Source organism: Pterocles gutturalis, unplaced genomic scaffold, assembly GCF_000699245.1.
Source record: "Pterocles gutturalis isolate BGI_N339 unplaced genomic scaffold, ASM69924v1 scaffold2363, whole genome shotgun sequence".
NCBI classification, from domain to species: Eukaryota; Metazoa; Chordata; class Aves; order Pterocliformes; family Pteroclidae; genus Pterocles; species Pterocles gutturalis.
In genome coordinates, this window is record NW_010122710.1 from 47350 (window position 1) to 62502 (window position 15153).

The following is a 15153-nucleotide window of genomic DNA, read 5'->3' on the forward strand; positions in this document are numbered from 1 at the left end:
AATAAACACCTTCCACAGCACCATGTTCTGCAAGTGTTCAGATTCACTTTGTACTCCCGGAGAGGTGCAAGTCCAATGATACTCACCCAGGTCAGCCAAGGGCTTCACCTCCGTGGCGGGTATTTCATAATTCCATGTTTACAGAGACATAAATAGACGCCAGCCCACTGTCACATGCGTGAGGATCTGTTACACATTCTTCGCTGCACTCGGAGCAGCCCTGTGAGCTCCAGCTATCCACAGTGGCTGTAACTTTCTTGTTTTTTCCTAATTTCTGCCAAAATAACAGCAAGCGACACATGTAAATCTTTCACTGCTTCTCTCTTGCATTTTGCCCCACAGCAGCTCTGGAAACACGAGCAGAATTTCTTCTTTGATAGAGGGCCCCCTTACAAATTTCTTCCCCAGGATTTTGAACGTGAAACTGTAGAAGAAAAGCTCTCCCCAAAACAGCCTGGGTGGGGAAAAAAATCATGTTGCTTTTGAAGCTTGGGAGGAAATTAAAATGACAGATTAGGAAACAAAAGGATATTGCAGAAGGGGTAATAGCAGAGAGGAGGACTAGATGAGGATAAAAAAAAAAAAAAGGACTATAAATCAAAAAAGTTCTCTTTACAGTCAAATTTTAAGGTAGAAGTGTCAAATCGACATACCTCCTTTTGGGGACATCCCCCTGAGCTCTCCACTGCCAGTGCCACCAGCAGAGAGCAATGAGCAAGCGGACGGGACACATTTTCTAAACAATGCTCGAGTAAACATCTCATTTTGTAGGAACACCCAAACTTCTTTACACCAATGCTAAAAGCGTCTCAGATGCCAGTAAGAAAGGATAAGCACTAAAAAAGGCAAACTGTATGATCAGCTCTGCCTCCACGCAGGCAGCACCCAGCCCTCCAGCTGCTCTCCCTGCTGTAGCTGCACATCTGATTCCCCCCCAGGATTTCCTGTAAGTATTTATTCACCAGTTAAGCAAAAGCTTTTAATTTTCTCTGCTGCAAACTCCTGATTTTTTTGTAGCCTTTAAAACCTGCTGTGAGCGCAGACTTTCACTAAATACCCTCTGCAGGTTCATGCTGATGCATCTCAGTATTTTGAACAGATTTATTTTAAAACTCTTCTGTGCATATATATATATATTTACATATTACAGATATGTTACATACACATACACACAGAGCAAGGAATAGAAGAGTTCAGTGGCCCATACAGGAGCCTTTCTTTTACAGTTTTAATTTCTTTGAACCTAAACCAGACCCTTGCTCTAACAGCAGACAGAAAATGGCATTCGGGCCCTGGGCTGGGACTAACGGTCTGGGCTGAACTCCGAATCCAGCCCTGAGTGCCAACAGGCACGAGAGAGCTTAAAATCTGGTTTTAGGTTTTGCAGCTCATGTTTATCTCTGCTCAGAAGTCGAGTGCATTAAACAAGCAACCGCAGGATCGAACCGGCGACCCAGGATCAGCAGCTCTCAGTGGCTTAGCAAAGCCCAGCTCAGCTGTAGGGTTCTGGGCAGATTTCAGAATAACCTGACAAACACCACCGGCTGAACGCAGCTCCTATCGCCGGCTCAGCATTGCCAAAGCCCAGCCCTGGGCTCAGCCCACAGACGAGCTGCAGCAGGGCAGCGTCTGGAGCCCTGTTCCTAACCCTTCCTCCTCTTACCTGGCTGGCAAGAGGACATTCTTCAACCCAATTAATTCTTCCCTTCCTCCACTGCACAGGCAGGAACTCAGCTGAGTATTTCCTAGAGATGCTGGCATAATCCTCATGGAGACCCTGGCTGCCCCCTCCTCCTGCCCACTCACTGCTGAGCAAAGCTTTTAGGTTGCAACAAACCTTTGACAAAAATTTTAACAATCTTACACCAAATTACAACTTTCCTCTCAAGAGCCACATCCTCACTGAAGGCAGCTCCCTTTGCTCGCAAACCCCACGTGCTGCAAACCCTGAACTGCTCCAGCTCCTCCCGGCAGGTAGGATCAGGATCCCCCAGCTCTGTCTCCTCCTGGGTTGGGGTACTCCAGTATTAAATCCCTAAGATCAGGGCTCCAACAGCTCACCTCTGCCCCACGCTACTGCCAGGGGTTTGCTCCAGTTAGTACTGTTCCTGGGAGTTACTCAAACCACTCTGACAGCCAAGAACCATCTTTGTGAAGGGAGAAAATCTAACTAAACAATATAAATTCTTATTTGCCTGTGCCAAAACCAGGCATTTGGACCCAGTGCTCAAAGCAAGACTTTAAATTCTCCTTCTGTAAGGATAGCACTTATTTACACCACACATGTGATGAGAATCAGAAATTACAAGTAGATCCAAGCTTTGCACCCACTCCACACATTGCAAGGTTTCGTGCTTTTAACTTGTTATCCACAAAACATTGTCGTAGTTGGGTGCCCCACACCTAGTGAATGGTACACACTTACAGCGGCTTTTTTGCCATGACCCAAAATGCCACCAATTTACACCCGGTTTGTGCAGAATCTTGAGTACCTTGTATGTGATGAAGGCTTCTGTCATGGCTCTGGGAGAGAAGCAAGCAGTGCCCAGGTTAAGGGTGGCATTGCTCCATTCCGTGTTGCTGTGAGAGCTCTTCTTACCCAGGCTGTGACCAGGGACGACCCAAGCCCTCCAGACTCACCTTTGTCACAGGTTAAACAAGGACACCACAAGCCCTCTGCCTCACAAGGATGTTGAGGCTGCATTAGCAGGCTGAAAGCTTTGAGATCCTGGAATGAAAGGCATCAGAGGCTCCAAAATATTATTACAAATTCCTTATTGGGATGGGACATGTGCCATAAGAAATGGGGTTATAAGAAAAACAAGGGATATGGGTTTTTAATGATCATTTTCCCATAACTGCTCACCACCAGATTTCTAATTCTAGTTAAAAAGCACTCAAGTAAGAAATAATTTGTACAATAAGGAGAACGTACACTTCAGATTGGAAGCTCGTTCTCTCTCCCAGCAGGTTAATACACTTTCCTGCGGGCTGTGTCACACAGGGCTGAGTGGACCCAGTTTGCTGAGCACCTGAACGCGCCGGCAATCCCCACTCCCAGTCCCACCAACACTGCAAATCCCAGAGGGCAGCTGTGTTCTCAGGCAGCAGCATTTGCCTGTAAGGTCAGATCCTTCCATCTCATTTTAAAATTGCAAAAAGGGAAATGTCATTTTTTTTCCATGCTCAAAGAGGATTTGCTTCCATGCATACATGACCAGAAACCCCAGCAAAGGCGACACTGAATTATTATTATTATACCCAACTGAAAAAACCCAAACTCACTACTAGACCTTGTACTAGTCAGCACACTTTTTTCCTGGTTTTAATAATTTGACAAAAACGACCTATTTAAAACTCCTCTTCTTCAAATCCCAAGTCGGAATTTTATTTTTTATTCCCAATACTTACATTTCAAGCATGGGATAACATAACAATAAAAACCACATTAAGAACATGTTTAAGAACACCTTCATCTTTAGCTTTTCTTCTGCAGTTTATTGTATAAATTATGCTTTAAAACATTTAGAGCACTCACATTTCAAAACAGACAATGTGTAGTTCCACACTGAGATACTAGTGCAAAAAGTGGTTTATCTAAGTGCAAATAAATCACATGTCCCCACTGACAGCCAGGGGATCAGCCTGGGTTTAATGTAATTTCGAAGTCTGTAACTAATAATTACATTATCTACACCAGATCTGAGCATGGTGTAGTCAATAGAAATACTGGACTCTGTGTGGTAAAAACCAAACACTCTGACAGTAGAAACAAGAGAGGAACAATTCAACTCCAAGCAGACCTGGGAATTCACTGGGACTGGAGACCACCACTATCATTTTTCTGACCTGACTTTACATGGATGCCAAATGTTCTATTTGACGTTCAATGCCAATTATTAAAACACAACAAAGCTCACATGCATGCAGGTACTGTACCCCAGTGAATGCCACAGGTCATCTTTGGCACATCATACACAGCACCTGAACACTGAATACAGAAATATTCATCAAGTAATCTTGATCTGGCAAGAGGATAAATGAGAAAGCTCAAAGATCATTCCTACCTCCAATGCCAGTAACTGTTGTTGAAAAATTTATTAAACCAAGACTGAAATACAGGAATGGGTCTCAGTTACACAACACGTACTAAAACCAAAGTTTAATTAATTCCAAGAAAAATAAACCTTATTCAACTCGCAGATGCTAGTGGATGGGGTCACCGCAGTGAAATACAGGTGACATCGTCTGAAGTAGTCATTACTATCTCAACAACCTGCATTAATTTCTCTTAAAGAAGTGTTGCGATGTAAAAACAGAATTGAGACACTTAATAAATAACATCTTTATTACTGAGTTTTCTTTTTCACATTCTTTAAAGAGTGATGTTTAATTGAAACTGCATAGTCAAGAGTGCAAAAAAAAAGAAAATAATAGAAGTCAGACCCAAACGTGAATGTTGCTTCCAAATAAGACAGACTGGTCACAACCAAAGGAACGAGCAACCTCTAGAAATAAGTGACCAGGGAGATGTGGAGGGGTTGGGGATGAAAACCACCAGAAAGACTCAGTGTATTTGTCTATTTATGAAGTCTTCACACAAAGATACACAAGAACCATTCACATTCATGTGCACAACAGAGTGTAAACTACAGAAGAAAGGTTCCTCCTCTACCGAATGAAAGGAAACAGAGCGAGATTATCTGTGTATTTAACTGAGTGTTGATCAGCTGTTCCCACAACAGGGACATACAATACCCAGGTGGACAAACACAAGGTCCAGATTTCTTCATGCCCTTATGACAACCACATTTAAACTAGCATCCTACAGCAGGAAACACGAAAACTGAGTGTTTCCATAATACTACAAATTACCCTTAACACACACTTTTAAAGCAGCATCACCTCCCTGCTTTTTTAATTCTTAATACTATCATCCCTTTCCTTATCATCAACGTTATTCCCAGTTGGTTGGAAGAGCAGGTGGAGAGGACCTCTCGGTGCCCACGCCATGGCTCAGCCCGGGGAAGGGGTCTGCAGCAGAACACCTCCAGCTTCATTTCCATGAGCACAGGCAACAGAGTCAAGTCTCCCACATCAACACCGCAGCGTGACTGCACAGTACTGTTAATATTCATACCATCCACTGACTGAGCTGTTCTCCTCTGCATTATAACCATCATTAGAAAAATTTAGAGAAAATAAAAGACACGTCCTCTACGTAAGAGCTGTAGGTAAAGACTCAGATATTGCCCACATGCCGGCAAGAGGCCACTTCTTACTTCCAGTTGTGATTTATGCCATAGGAACACTACAGCTGAGCGCTAGCTTAAATGCAGAATTCTCTTGTGTTGGTCATTTGGAAAAGCTGATCCAAACTGTCCCTCTGAACTTCCCCACGCACAAACTAGGCTTAATGCTTTGCCTATGACTGTACAGTAATAAACTTCAGTTACACTTTATATTGGTTAGGTTCTGAATTATTCACCTTATTCAGATGCACAGTGTAGGACTGTGGGGAACTGATCATCCATATCTAATCATCAAGTTCAGATCTGGGCAAGGAAAAAGTCTCATTTATTTGCTACGAGCCTATAGGCTTTAAATCCGAGATTCAAACCCAGCAGGTCAAGAGAGAAAGTTATTTATGAAATCAAACCAGTCAGAAATACATTTGCTGCTGTGGATATTGGAAACCTAAGGCCTGAAGTATTTTGGAGAAGACCTACAACAGCGAGTAAAAGGGATTCAGTAAAAACACTTGCAGCAGTTCGTACTCTTACAAAGGGAAAACAAACTACACAGTGAAACTCAAACCCACCACGGTGAAATGGTGACTCCCTGGCTGAAACCCTACCTGCATTCAAGAGATTAAACACGCCCAGCACACAGAAACACCAACCACAGCTCCATGGCAGTGTCAGCCAGCATCAACAAGACACTGTCAGACACCATGTGCTTCAACACCCCTTCTTCAAAAACAGCCTACTTTCTCTTCGGGGAACTAATGCACTCGAAGATGGGGAAAAACAGTCATAAGACTGGAAATAAGGACTGCACGTAACCAAATTTTACCCCAGAAATAAGCCACCTGGGCAGCCAGCACCTGGCTAGATTCAGGGCAAAGCCACAGAAAACTATCCATCTCATCTCAGTTCAAAATCAAATTGACCTTTGGGTGTGGGCTGATACATTTTCACAAATAGCAATGGCAACATTTTTTTCCCCCCGGAAATTTCACAGGCAAATCTTCTGGCAGATCCCAAATCTAACTGTATTAGAAACAGAATATTTAGTGCAGCAGTATTCTTAATTTCTTCAGAAAAAAACCCTGTATTTCTCATGTCACTTCAGGGGTTTAATTCAAGAGACCAGTAGAGTAAGACCACTTTTGACATTAGTTCAAGATTTACATTGAGACAGCTGATTTACACTATTTTTAATTTTTAAAGGTGGTGGTTATAAGGGCATTGGATTAGATTTTTCTTGTACTAATACAAAATCCTAAAATAAATTTGGTAGTCTGAAAAAACCACCTTACTCTAACATACAATGAAACTACTTTGTGGCCTTCTGTGTTTCAGGAAAATATCCCACATATTCAGATCATCAGGCAGCCTCACTAGTAAGACACATTAAAATGAAACATTTTCCAATAAAGTTGCCAAAAACTGGATTTAAATTTATTGCATGACGTTGCATAAGAAAGTATATTATTGAAAACTGTAAGGCATCATGCAATTACCCATCATCTAATTATTTATTATTCCTTGAAAGATGGTTATATACTCTAAAGTTATAAAACCAGTTTCAAAAAAGTACATAAAAAAATTTAACATAAGCATTAAATATTTTTCACATGTTCATAGTTTTTAGCTGTTAAAAAGTGCATTCAAACATACTGTACTGGAAAGTTGCTCTGACCAAAAACAGTGCCGGAGACTTGTTAAATTAAAAGCTGCAAAAGAATGTTGCATGGGATTAGAAAGCTCACAGGTTGTAGTACAGAAACTTGCAAACTTACTTGAAATAATTTCAGTCCTCACACTTACAATTTAGCATATGTGATATAATTAGCTAAAAATGTATATTTTTATAACTAAACAGTCAAATGAATTCAAGTTACGCACACTGAGTGATCAAATAAGGAGCAGACTTAATATTCAGACGTGGGACAGAGTGATGTGATTTTGGCGTTAATCAATGTACTGTGCCATCCAGCGGAAGCCTTCTCCATAGCCTTGTCTCTTTAGCACGCTGCACATAAACACTTCTAGCGGCCTCGCGTTCAGTTCTTTCAACGGTATACTGCCCTGCAGAAAGACAGAAGTGTCCAAGTTACAGTACTGTTATAAAGAGACGGCTGCTTTATATGGACATTTACTTCTATGGAATGTCATTATTTAACTAGTGCTGGACACTGGAATTTATTTCTATTTATTTTAGAAAACAAATCAAACTACAACTTGTACAGGTTACTAAGATGAGGGTCACTTGAGCATGTTTTCATCTGGAGAGGGCAAAGTACATGAAACCGGAGCACAACAGTAAGCTCACACACAGAATTTGAGCGCTTTTCTCAGTTTTCAGTCACAGTTCCCTGCTCTAATAGCTGTCCAACCAGATCAAAAAGAACATTTACTACTAATTGTAGGACTGACCATTGCAAGAGTGACGTAAAAAGTTGTAGTAGAGATGCATCTAACACACACACACACAAAAAAAGAGGCTCCACAATTCATTCCATACACAGTTATTATATACTAAGTACTTTATAAATTAAAAGCCATTTATTTTGTGTAGCTGGAGTGAACTGGAGTCAACACACAAATATAAGGCAAACAAAATCCCTAACAAAAAACCCCAAAGCCACCAGAAAAAAAAAAAAAAGGAGCATTACCTTTCCTGTTGTCTGGCCATACAGACCAAACATCTCTCGTAACCTCTCTTCACTAATGGCTTCAGGTCTGTCAATCTTGTTACCAAGAATTAGGATAGGCACATTAGCAATAGTTTCATCTGTCATTAGTGACTACAAAGGAACAGAGAAAGGAAGAGAGATTAATTTAGAATATAGAAGGTCAAATCGCTGCTACTCATGTCCAGGTGGCAGCAGAGCTCTGTTAGACACTGGGAATTTGAGCTTATTTCTTAGAAGTTAAAGTTAACACTTTCAAAAACTTTTTTAAACTTACATCAAGTTCTTCTTTTGATTCAAGCAATCTTTCATGATCTGCACAGTCCACCAAGAACACAATGCCATTAATTGCAGGCAGGTAGTTTTTCCACACTCTGCGAGCTACAAGGAAGATGTAAATTAAAAACAAAAGGAAATTATCCCAAAATTCTGAGCGATGCATATCAGTAATTAAGAAGCTATGGGTTTTTTGGAAGTCTTATGTTGCCAGTCTTCAGGATGCAACGTCATGTTTTACAAAGCTTGAAATAATGGAACAAAAGTATCATTGCCTTTACTGTTACCACCACCCTATCTATCCCACCTGCACACTGATGTACTGAAACTTTGTGTTTCCTCAAGAATTATGCCAACAAAGGTAAGTTTGAAGCATAAAGCTTACAGGTAAATGTAAGTAATTCAAAGTACAGAATTCTCTTCAAAACACAGATATCCATCAAAAGTTTCTGCTCTACTGCAGCTCTTGCCAAACTGTGTTTGTGATTTGCGATAAATGGTGGAGACGGACAGCAGAGCAGTGAATGGTTTTCTCCACTGCCAAAGAGAGCGTGGGAAGCCGATCTCTGCAGCATGGTCGTATTTCTGACCTGAAACAAACAGGGTGCACACAACTAACTCAATTCAGGGAAGCGAGGCAACGTGTTCTCTTACCTTGAGCATGTCCACCCAGATCAAAGGTAGTGAAAGTCATGCCAGCGATTGTCAGCTCTTCTGAAGCTAGAAATACACAGAATTATGTTCTGTGAAGATTATGCAGTACATTGGAACAGTCTAACCTTCTAGATTTTACTTTTTCTCTTGGGTCTTTTCAGTATTTTGGTATTCAAGAAACAAATCAGAGCAATACATTTACTCTCAAAATCAATCACACATTTGTTTAACAACAAAATGCCAGTAACCATTAAAACTTGTGTGAAATATCTACAATGCTAAGAATAGCAGAGAATATTTCTGCATTATTTATCCCTACACACTACACAAACAACAGTTGGCGCTGGCATCTGGTTTGCCATGAAGACGGCATTTGACGTACAATACTGTTGAAGGTTTCTCCTCTTCACACCCTTTCCCAGCTTCTCACCTCCTTACCGGACTTCACCAATCCACATTTTTAACCTGTGTTGAACTTCTTCTCCTGCGAGGCTACCAGGATAACAACTACACAGCAAGCTCCGAGCAAAAAAAAAAAATCAAAACAGTGTACAGAAATGCTAATTCTCCAGCGGCACAGAGAAGCTGCTCCCAAACACTGCAAGCCCCAATTTCCCACAGCTTCTGTAACCTACACTCTCAGCTCCACCACTCTGCTTGTTTTTCTCCTCAATTTCAAATGAACCACATTGAACTATCCTACATACATTCTTCTGAATAGTACTTGAACTATCTACAGATTGCAATCCCAGAAATTCCTTTGTTTCTCCCCCATACACTGTTGGTCTTACGATGTATAACCAGACCCTGCTTTTCCTGCCATTCTTTAAATACTTTTAGCCATGGAACCAGCAACATTAACTTACTGGGGTGTAGTGTGGGGACGTGCTGTCCCAGTCTGTCATCTTTGAGCATGTGCAGCAGCGTAGTTTTTCCAGCATTGTCCAGTCCAAGAAACACTAGTTTGCCTGATTTCTTATACAGTCCTAGAACAAAGGAGGATGGACAGATTAATCAGTTGGATTGGTAGGAGTTTATTTCTAGCACTCGAGATGATTTTGCTCCCAGGAGCAATGTGTTACAGTCATGGTACAAAATACAGATGGGCCAAGCTCTGCCGTGCACTTTATCAGTGCCCTTTATCCCTGTTCTCCTACTCGTACGAACTACATTCACACTTGCTCATGTGCCTGCTGCACCATGTGTACCACGTGCAGCTTATGGGATGCTAGTGGGGGAGAGGCATGCAACTGATGTAAAGGTGTCATTTGTGTAAACATATTTACGTTATCTTGGGAAAGCCACAGCAAAACAGGACTGAATTTTGCCAGTGTAGCTTACTCTGCCCCAGCAAAAGGACAGGTATGCTCGCAGGCAGTGGAGAGGAGGGTGTGTGTGTACAGCACCGACAGCAGGCTCTAAAATACGGACCGTCCCGGACCTGAACAGAGGGTGTTTGGTTCAGCTGCCTCCAGTTACAACAAAAACACTGCTTGAGGCAAAAAGTTAGACCTCAAAAGGTATAGTATAGATAAACTAGTTTTAATGTCCATAGTCATAATTTGCATCTGTATGAATTTTATGTTGGTTCATATATTATTTAAACAAAAGTAATATCCCCCCATATCCCCAGCTAGACTGTACAGATACCCTGAATGGTATACCACAGCAATTCTGACACGCTTGCTGTCAATACGATAATCCTTTTATACCAGGAATAAGAAATTTTGTTTTCACTAATTGTCATCTATATAAAAATGCTTTTTACCCTTTATGTCTCTATTGCAACCCCAGTAAATACAGCAGTTGCTGTGAAGGAGAGGAAGGACACGAACACTGTATTTTCTTAAGCTTGAGGTTACCAAGGAGTGATTCTCTTGACCTTGCCAACACTTGCCAATCCTATGCCAGGATTACTTTTCACTGCTTCAAATGGATTGACATTCAAAGTAAAACATTTTAAAGACAAATTTCATTAAAAAAAATATAAATCACATTCCATACTGAAAAAACTACTTAAGTAAGAGTCTCTTAGCTTTGCCTTTCAGCAGAAAATCAAATCTTCTCTTATTCCCTCTTCAAAGACCTGTGGCTGGATACTACACACTGCACACCTCCTTAGGAGCCACTACTGACCTCACAGAGTGCCGAAGAGGGCAGAACTCCTGCGTCAAAGAGTGGGGAAATATACATACATTATGCTGAAATTACATTTCTTCAAAAGCTAAACTGAGCTATGCCCCTAACAATTCTCTTGTCTTTCTGTGAAAAGAATTGGAAAATACACCCAAACATTGCGACGTGGGAGGCTTTGAAGTCACCAGGATCTTTTACTATATAATGCCATAGTATGATGGCACTTTGCAGAATGCTGAAGAGAAGTTTATTTTACCACCACTACGATGATACAGAAATGTTTTGTGAAGGGCACAATTGGACTTTACTGGTCAAGCTCAACCATCCCACCATGGCAGAACCTGCACTTAACTGCACCTTCTCCTGCAAACACACCCAACCCTCCCCATCTGCAAACTACACACCAACATCCCACACCGTGCCTCCCGCACCGTGCCTTGGGGCCACGGGCAAGCGGCTGGTAGCCCCAAAGTGCACACTGGCAGCTGGTCTGGGTGGGTCTCTACACAAGGAGGTTACTGGGCACAACAGAGTGAGCCAGTAACATCTGGAGGATGCCCTCATTCTTTTTTCTTCTTATCTAATGTGTTATCATCATATGCGTTTCACCTGGTGGGATTTCAAACGATGCTCAGACAGCCCCCCGATGCTGCAGCATTACAGGGGCACACGTGCCTGCGCCTGGCCGACCTTTACACCACCCGTGTTTGCTCACCTCTCCCTCTGCCTTCCAGCTATCTCTGGGATCGCATTCCAGTGTGACAGGTTTTGTAACATGCAGGAATGTATATTCTTTCACATTCCTCAGCTTCTTCCACTAATGAACTATATTACTGTAGGTACTGTAGAGTATCTTCACAGTTCTTTCAAATACAAGAACTCTTACTTCCCAAACTCACCTTCTCACATGCCCAAATATATATTAACTACTAAACTAAAGAGCAGAAGAGAAAGTATTAATGTTTACAGGGGAACAAGGAGTGGACAAACATTTCATGTAGCATGTCATAGGAGAAACTCCAGTTCACACTTACCTTATGAGTTAAGCAAAACCCTACCAAACCATAGTAAAACAACAGTATTTTTGCCATTCTCAGCCTTTGCTCTCAAATCAGGTGTCTCTGCTATCTCTGAAACATTCCACACCTCCCAAGTGTCTTTCACAGAATCACAGGACAAACATGCAGCTTCAGCCACAAGCTACACTAAGACCATAGTTTATATATACACAGAAAGATTCTTTGTGCATTCTGAAAGTATACCCGCACAAAGATGTACTTCACGAAGTGATCCCATCAGCCTGCTGATAGGGCAGCTCAGAGAACTGTGGGGAGTATCCCAAATGTTATAGCCAACCTTCTTCAACTGTAAATGTAAATGAGAATGAAAAGGAGTGTTCCTTCTAGAATAAGAGGAACATACTGAAAGCCATTCTCCTTCCTACTTCAATTTCCAGTATCTTTCACCAGAATTAGACTTTGCATGCAGAGGAACAGAAAAGGGGGCCAGCATGCAGCAGCCACTGCTCAGCTAAGTAAGAGGAGATAAGAAAGATTAGGCAACTTAGTTAAAATTTCACTGGCTAATATTCTGATAGTAGGCCAAGGGTCCAACATTCAGCTTTTTTTGCTTTAAACTTGTTTAAACTTTCAACTGATAAAAGGCAGGTGGCACAGCTTGCCACGATTCATTGATCTCAAATGCTTTTTATCTGGTAAATTGTGCCTTTTACCTATGTGATCTGCAATTTCTGTTCTTCTTTTTAGTATTCTAGCATTCCCTTTCCTCCTCTTGTTCTTCCTCGCCACCCCCATTTTGCATAAGCTAATATTTCACCTCGAATCGACATGGACTGCAGACTCTTTTGGCCAGGGAATACTTTCCCAAGTCTCTTCAGCAGGTGCCAGTGAAGTTTCACACTGATTTCAGTGACATCTGTCAGAATAACACACTGCTGAACATGAGCAAGGGCTTCAATAATTTTTTGCAGACAGTTCCTCATATTTGGATTGTCAAGTGATAACCTCATGTGCAAAAGAGCTGAGCTAGAATAACAGAGTTCAGTTCCTTACAGCAGATAAAAAAACTCCATAAAGTCAACTGAATCACACCAACTTAAATGTAGTATGATTGGGGGGGGGGGGAGGAAATAAAAGTTTTTATGTTCATGAAAGAAAATGTAATTTTTCAAGAGGTTAAAGGATTAACAAAAGATTGAGTGGAGAATAGACTCTGGAAATACTCAGGATTGATAAGTGAAACTATTGTTTGAGTGTCATTATTATGATTATGATTTAACCAGCAAATATATTTGACGATAACAGAGGTGAACAGACATTTTATACAAAGAAAAAAACCCAAACAACAAAAACTTACCTAAAAACTGTAATACGCTACTGAAACCGCTGTAAATCCAATCAAATATGAAGGACATATCTGAATCTTATAGTCTGAAATAAACAAGAAATATAATGCAGTTAAGATCTGTCAGAACAGCACATTAAACACTCAGAAATTTATAGGTAACAAAAGTAACTCAAAGTCTTGGGTAAAAAAAATACAAAATTGGTTAGTTTTGGTAAACTGTATCATGGACCAATTAAGTGACCCTGCAACACATTAAAAAAAAATAGTGTAGAAAGAGCAAACAGAATCCAGGTCTTCTGATTCAGCCGCAGAGACCTCCCCTGCCCCCCTGCCTTGGAAAATGCTACGTGGATGGAAGTCTTTGCAAGAAGTAAAAACTATTTTATCTTAAGTTTGGTGGAGGTGTGTGATGCTCCACTGAAGACCTCAGAGGATCTTCAAACTTTTCAACTGGGAAAAGTCTCGCTTTTGAGAGGGCAACGGAGGGGTGTCAGTGCTCCAGTTGCCCTCGGGAGCTGCTGGTGTTTGAAGCAGAGGTGACACGAGGTGAAGAAGTTTTGTGAAGTTGAATCCAGAGAAGCTGGATACCAAATAAATCCCTTCCATCAGCACAGAACCTCTCTGTTTGGCTTGTGATGGGAAACAACTGCTTAGCACAAAGCACTGGAATTGCCAAAGACCGTGACCTCCTGCAGTGTCCTGCAAAGGCTGCCACAATTTAAACCTTAAATGCAAGACCTGTTTTTAGAAAAGAACTCTAGAACACCATGTTTCCCAAAAAAATACCTTCCGCTTAGATTCAAGAACAGGAGGCTGAGCTGAGAGGCAGCCAGGATGACTACAGCCAACACTTCGGTTGCGTCATATAACCATCAGCCAATGTCAGCCAAACATCACAGACAGGACACCCCCTGCTACCGGGACAAAGCTCTGCCATGCCACAAGTACCCTTTCTTTGGGGTATGGCTAAAAAAACATAAGGCTGCTAGACTCGTCTTTGGGAAAGAGGCAAGCAGCCAAGAGGTATTGCACAGACTGACAAATTCAGCTGTTCCTGCCCCAGAAAAAACCCTCTGCCACCAAAGGCACAGCCACCTCCAAAGAGGCGGGCACAGCGGAGGTGTCAGGGGAGCTCTGCACACCTCGAGAGCCCAGGACAGGCGGCACCGGGGAAGAACCGCTGCTACTGCTGAAGCAATGCTTTGGGGTGCAAGAACAAAGCCGTCACTAGGCTCACTGCGCAGCCATGAGCAAATTGTTTCTTAGCTTTCATCTTAATTTCCTCATTATCTGAAGTGAGGATAATCACACTGAAAGCAGCAGTTGGACACAGTGAATCAGTATCTAGTGTGAAAATCTCTTGAAAGACTAAAGGGCAACATCCCGAGAAGCATTTAGCCAGCTAGTTCCTACTGGAGCGTGTAACCCCTGCGACCATCAGGGCGTGCTGGAGTCCGACTGCCCTGGAGAAACTGGACTGTGCTGCTAAGGGCAGCGGGCAGAGGCACCCTCGCCGCCGAGGGCTTCCTGCCACCTTCGTTTTGATGCTGCAGTGGTACCTTGGGGGGGCAACAAGGTGCATTTAGAGCAGCTCTGGCCCTGGAGCACAGCACGCAGCAGTCAGAACCAGATCAAAATCCAGGCACCTGTCATCGCAATTGCACTCGTGACAGCAAACAAAGTTTCTCCACTGTGCAATAACAGGTCTATCTTAGAAAGATAATACGGAAAGAGGAGGAAATCCTATTTAAGTTATGTTTGTTTGCACGGGAACAAAATCTGCTGAGATGACGCAGCACTAG

The 15153-nt window shown here is 42.0% G+C and overlaps 1 protein-coding gene across 1 annotated transcript; it reads right to left on the reverse strand.

The window, feature by feature from the left end:
- Nucleotides 1-6656: 6656 nt before the first annotated feature.
- Nucleotides 6657-13435, reverse strand: SAR1B (secretion associated, Ras related GTPase 1B). Its single transcript, XM_010077590.1, has 6 exons — nt 13361-13435; nt 9715-9834; nt 8849-8914; nt 8196-8299; nt 7901-8032; nt 6657-7313 (listed from the first exon to the last, which is right to left on the reverse strand). The coding sequence occupies exons 1-6, from the start codon at nt 13416-13418 to the stop codon at nt 7197-7199; spliced, it is 597 nt and encodes a 198-aa protein (XP_010075892.1). The 5' UTR covers nt 13419-13435; the 3' UTR covers nt 6657-7196.
- Nucleotides 13436-15153: the final 1718 nt, after the last annotated feature.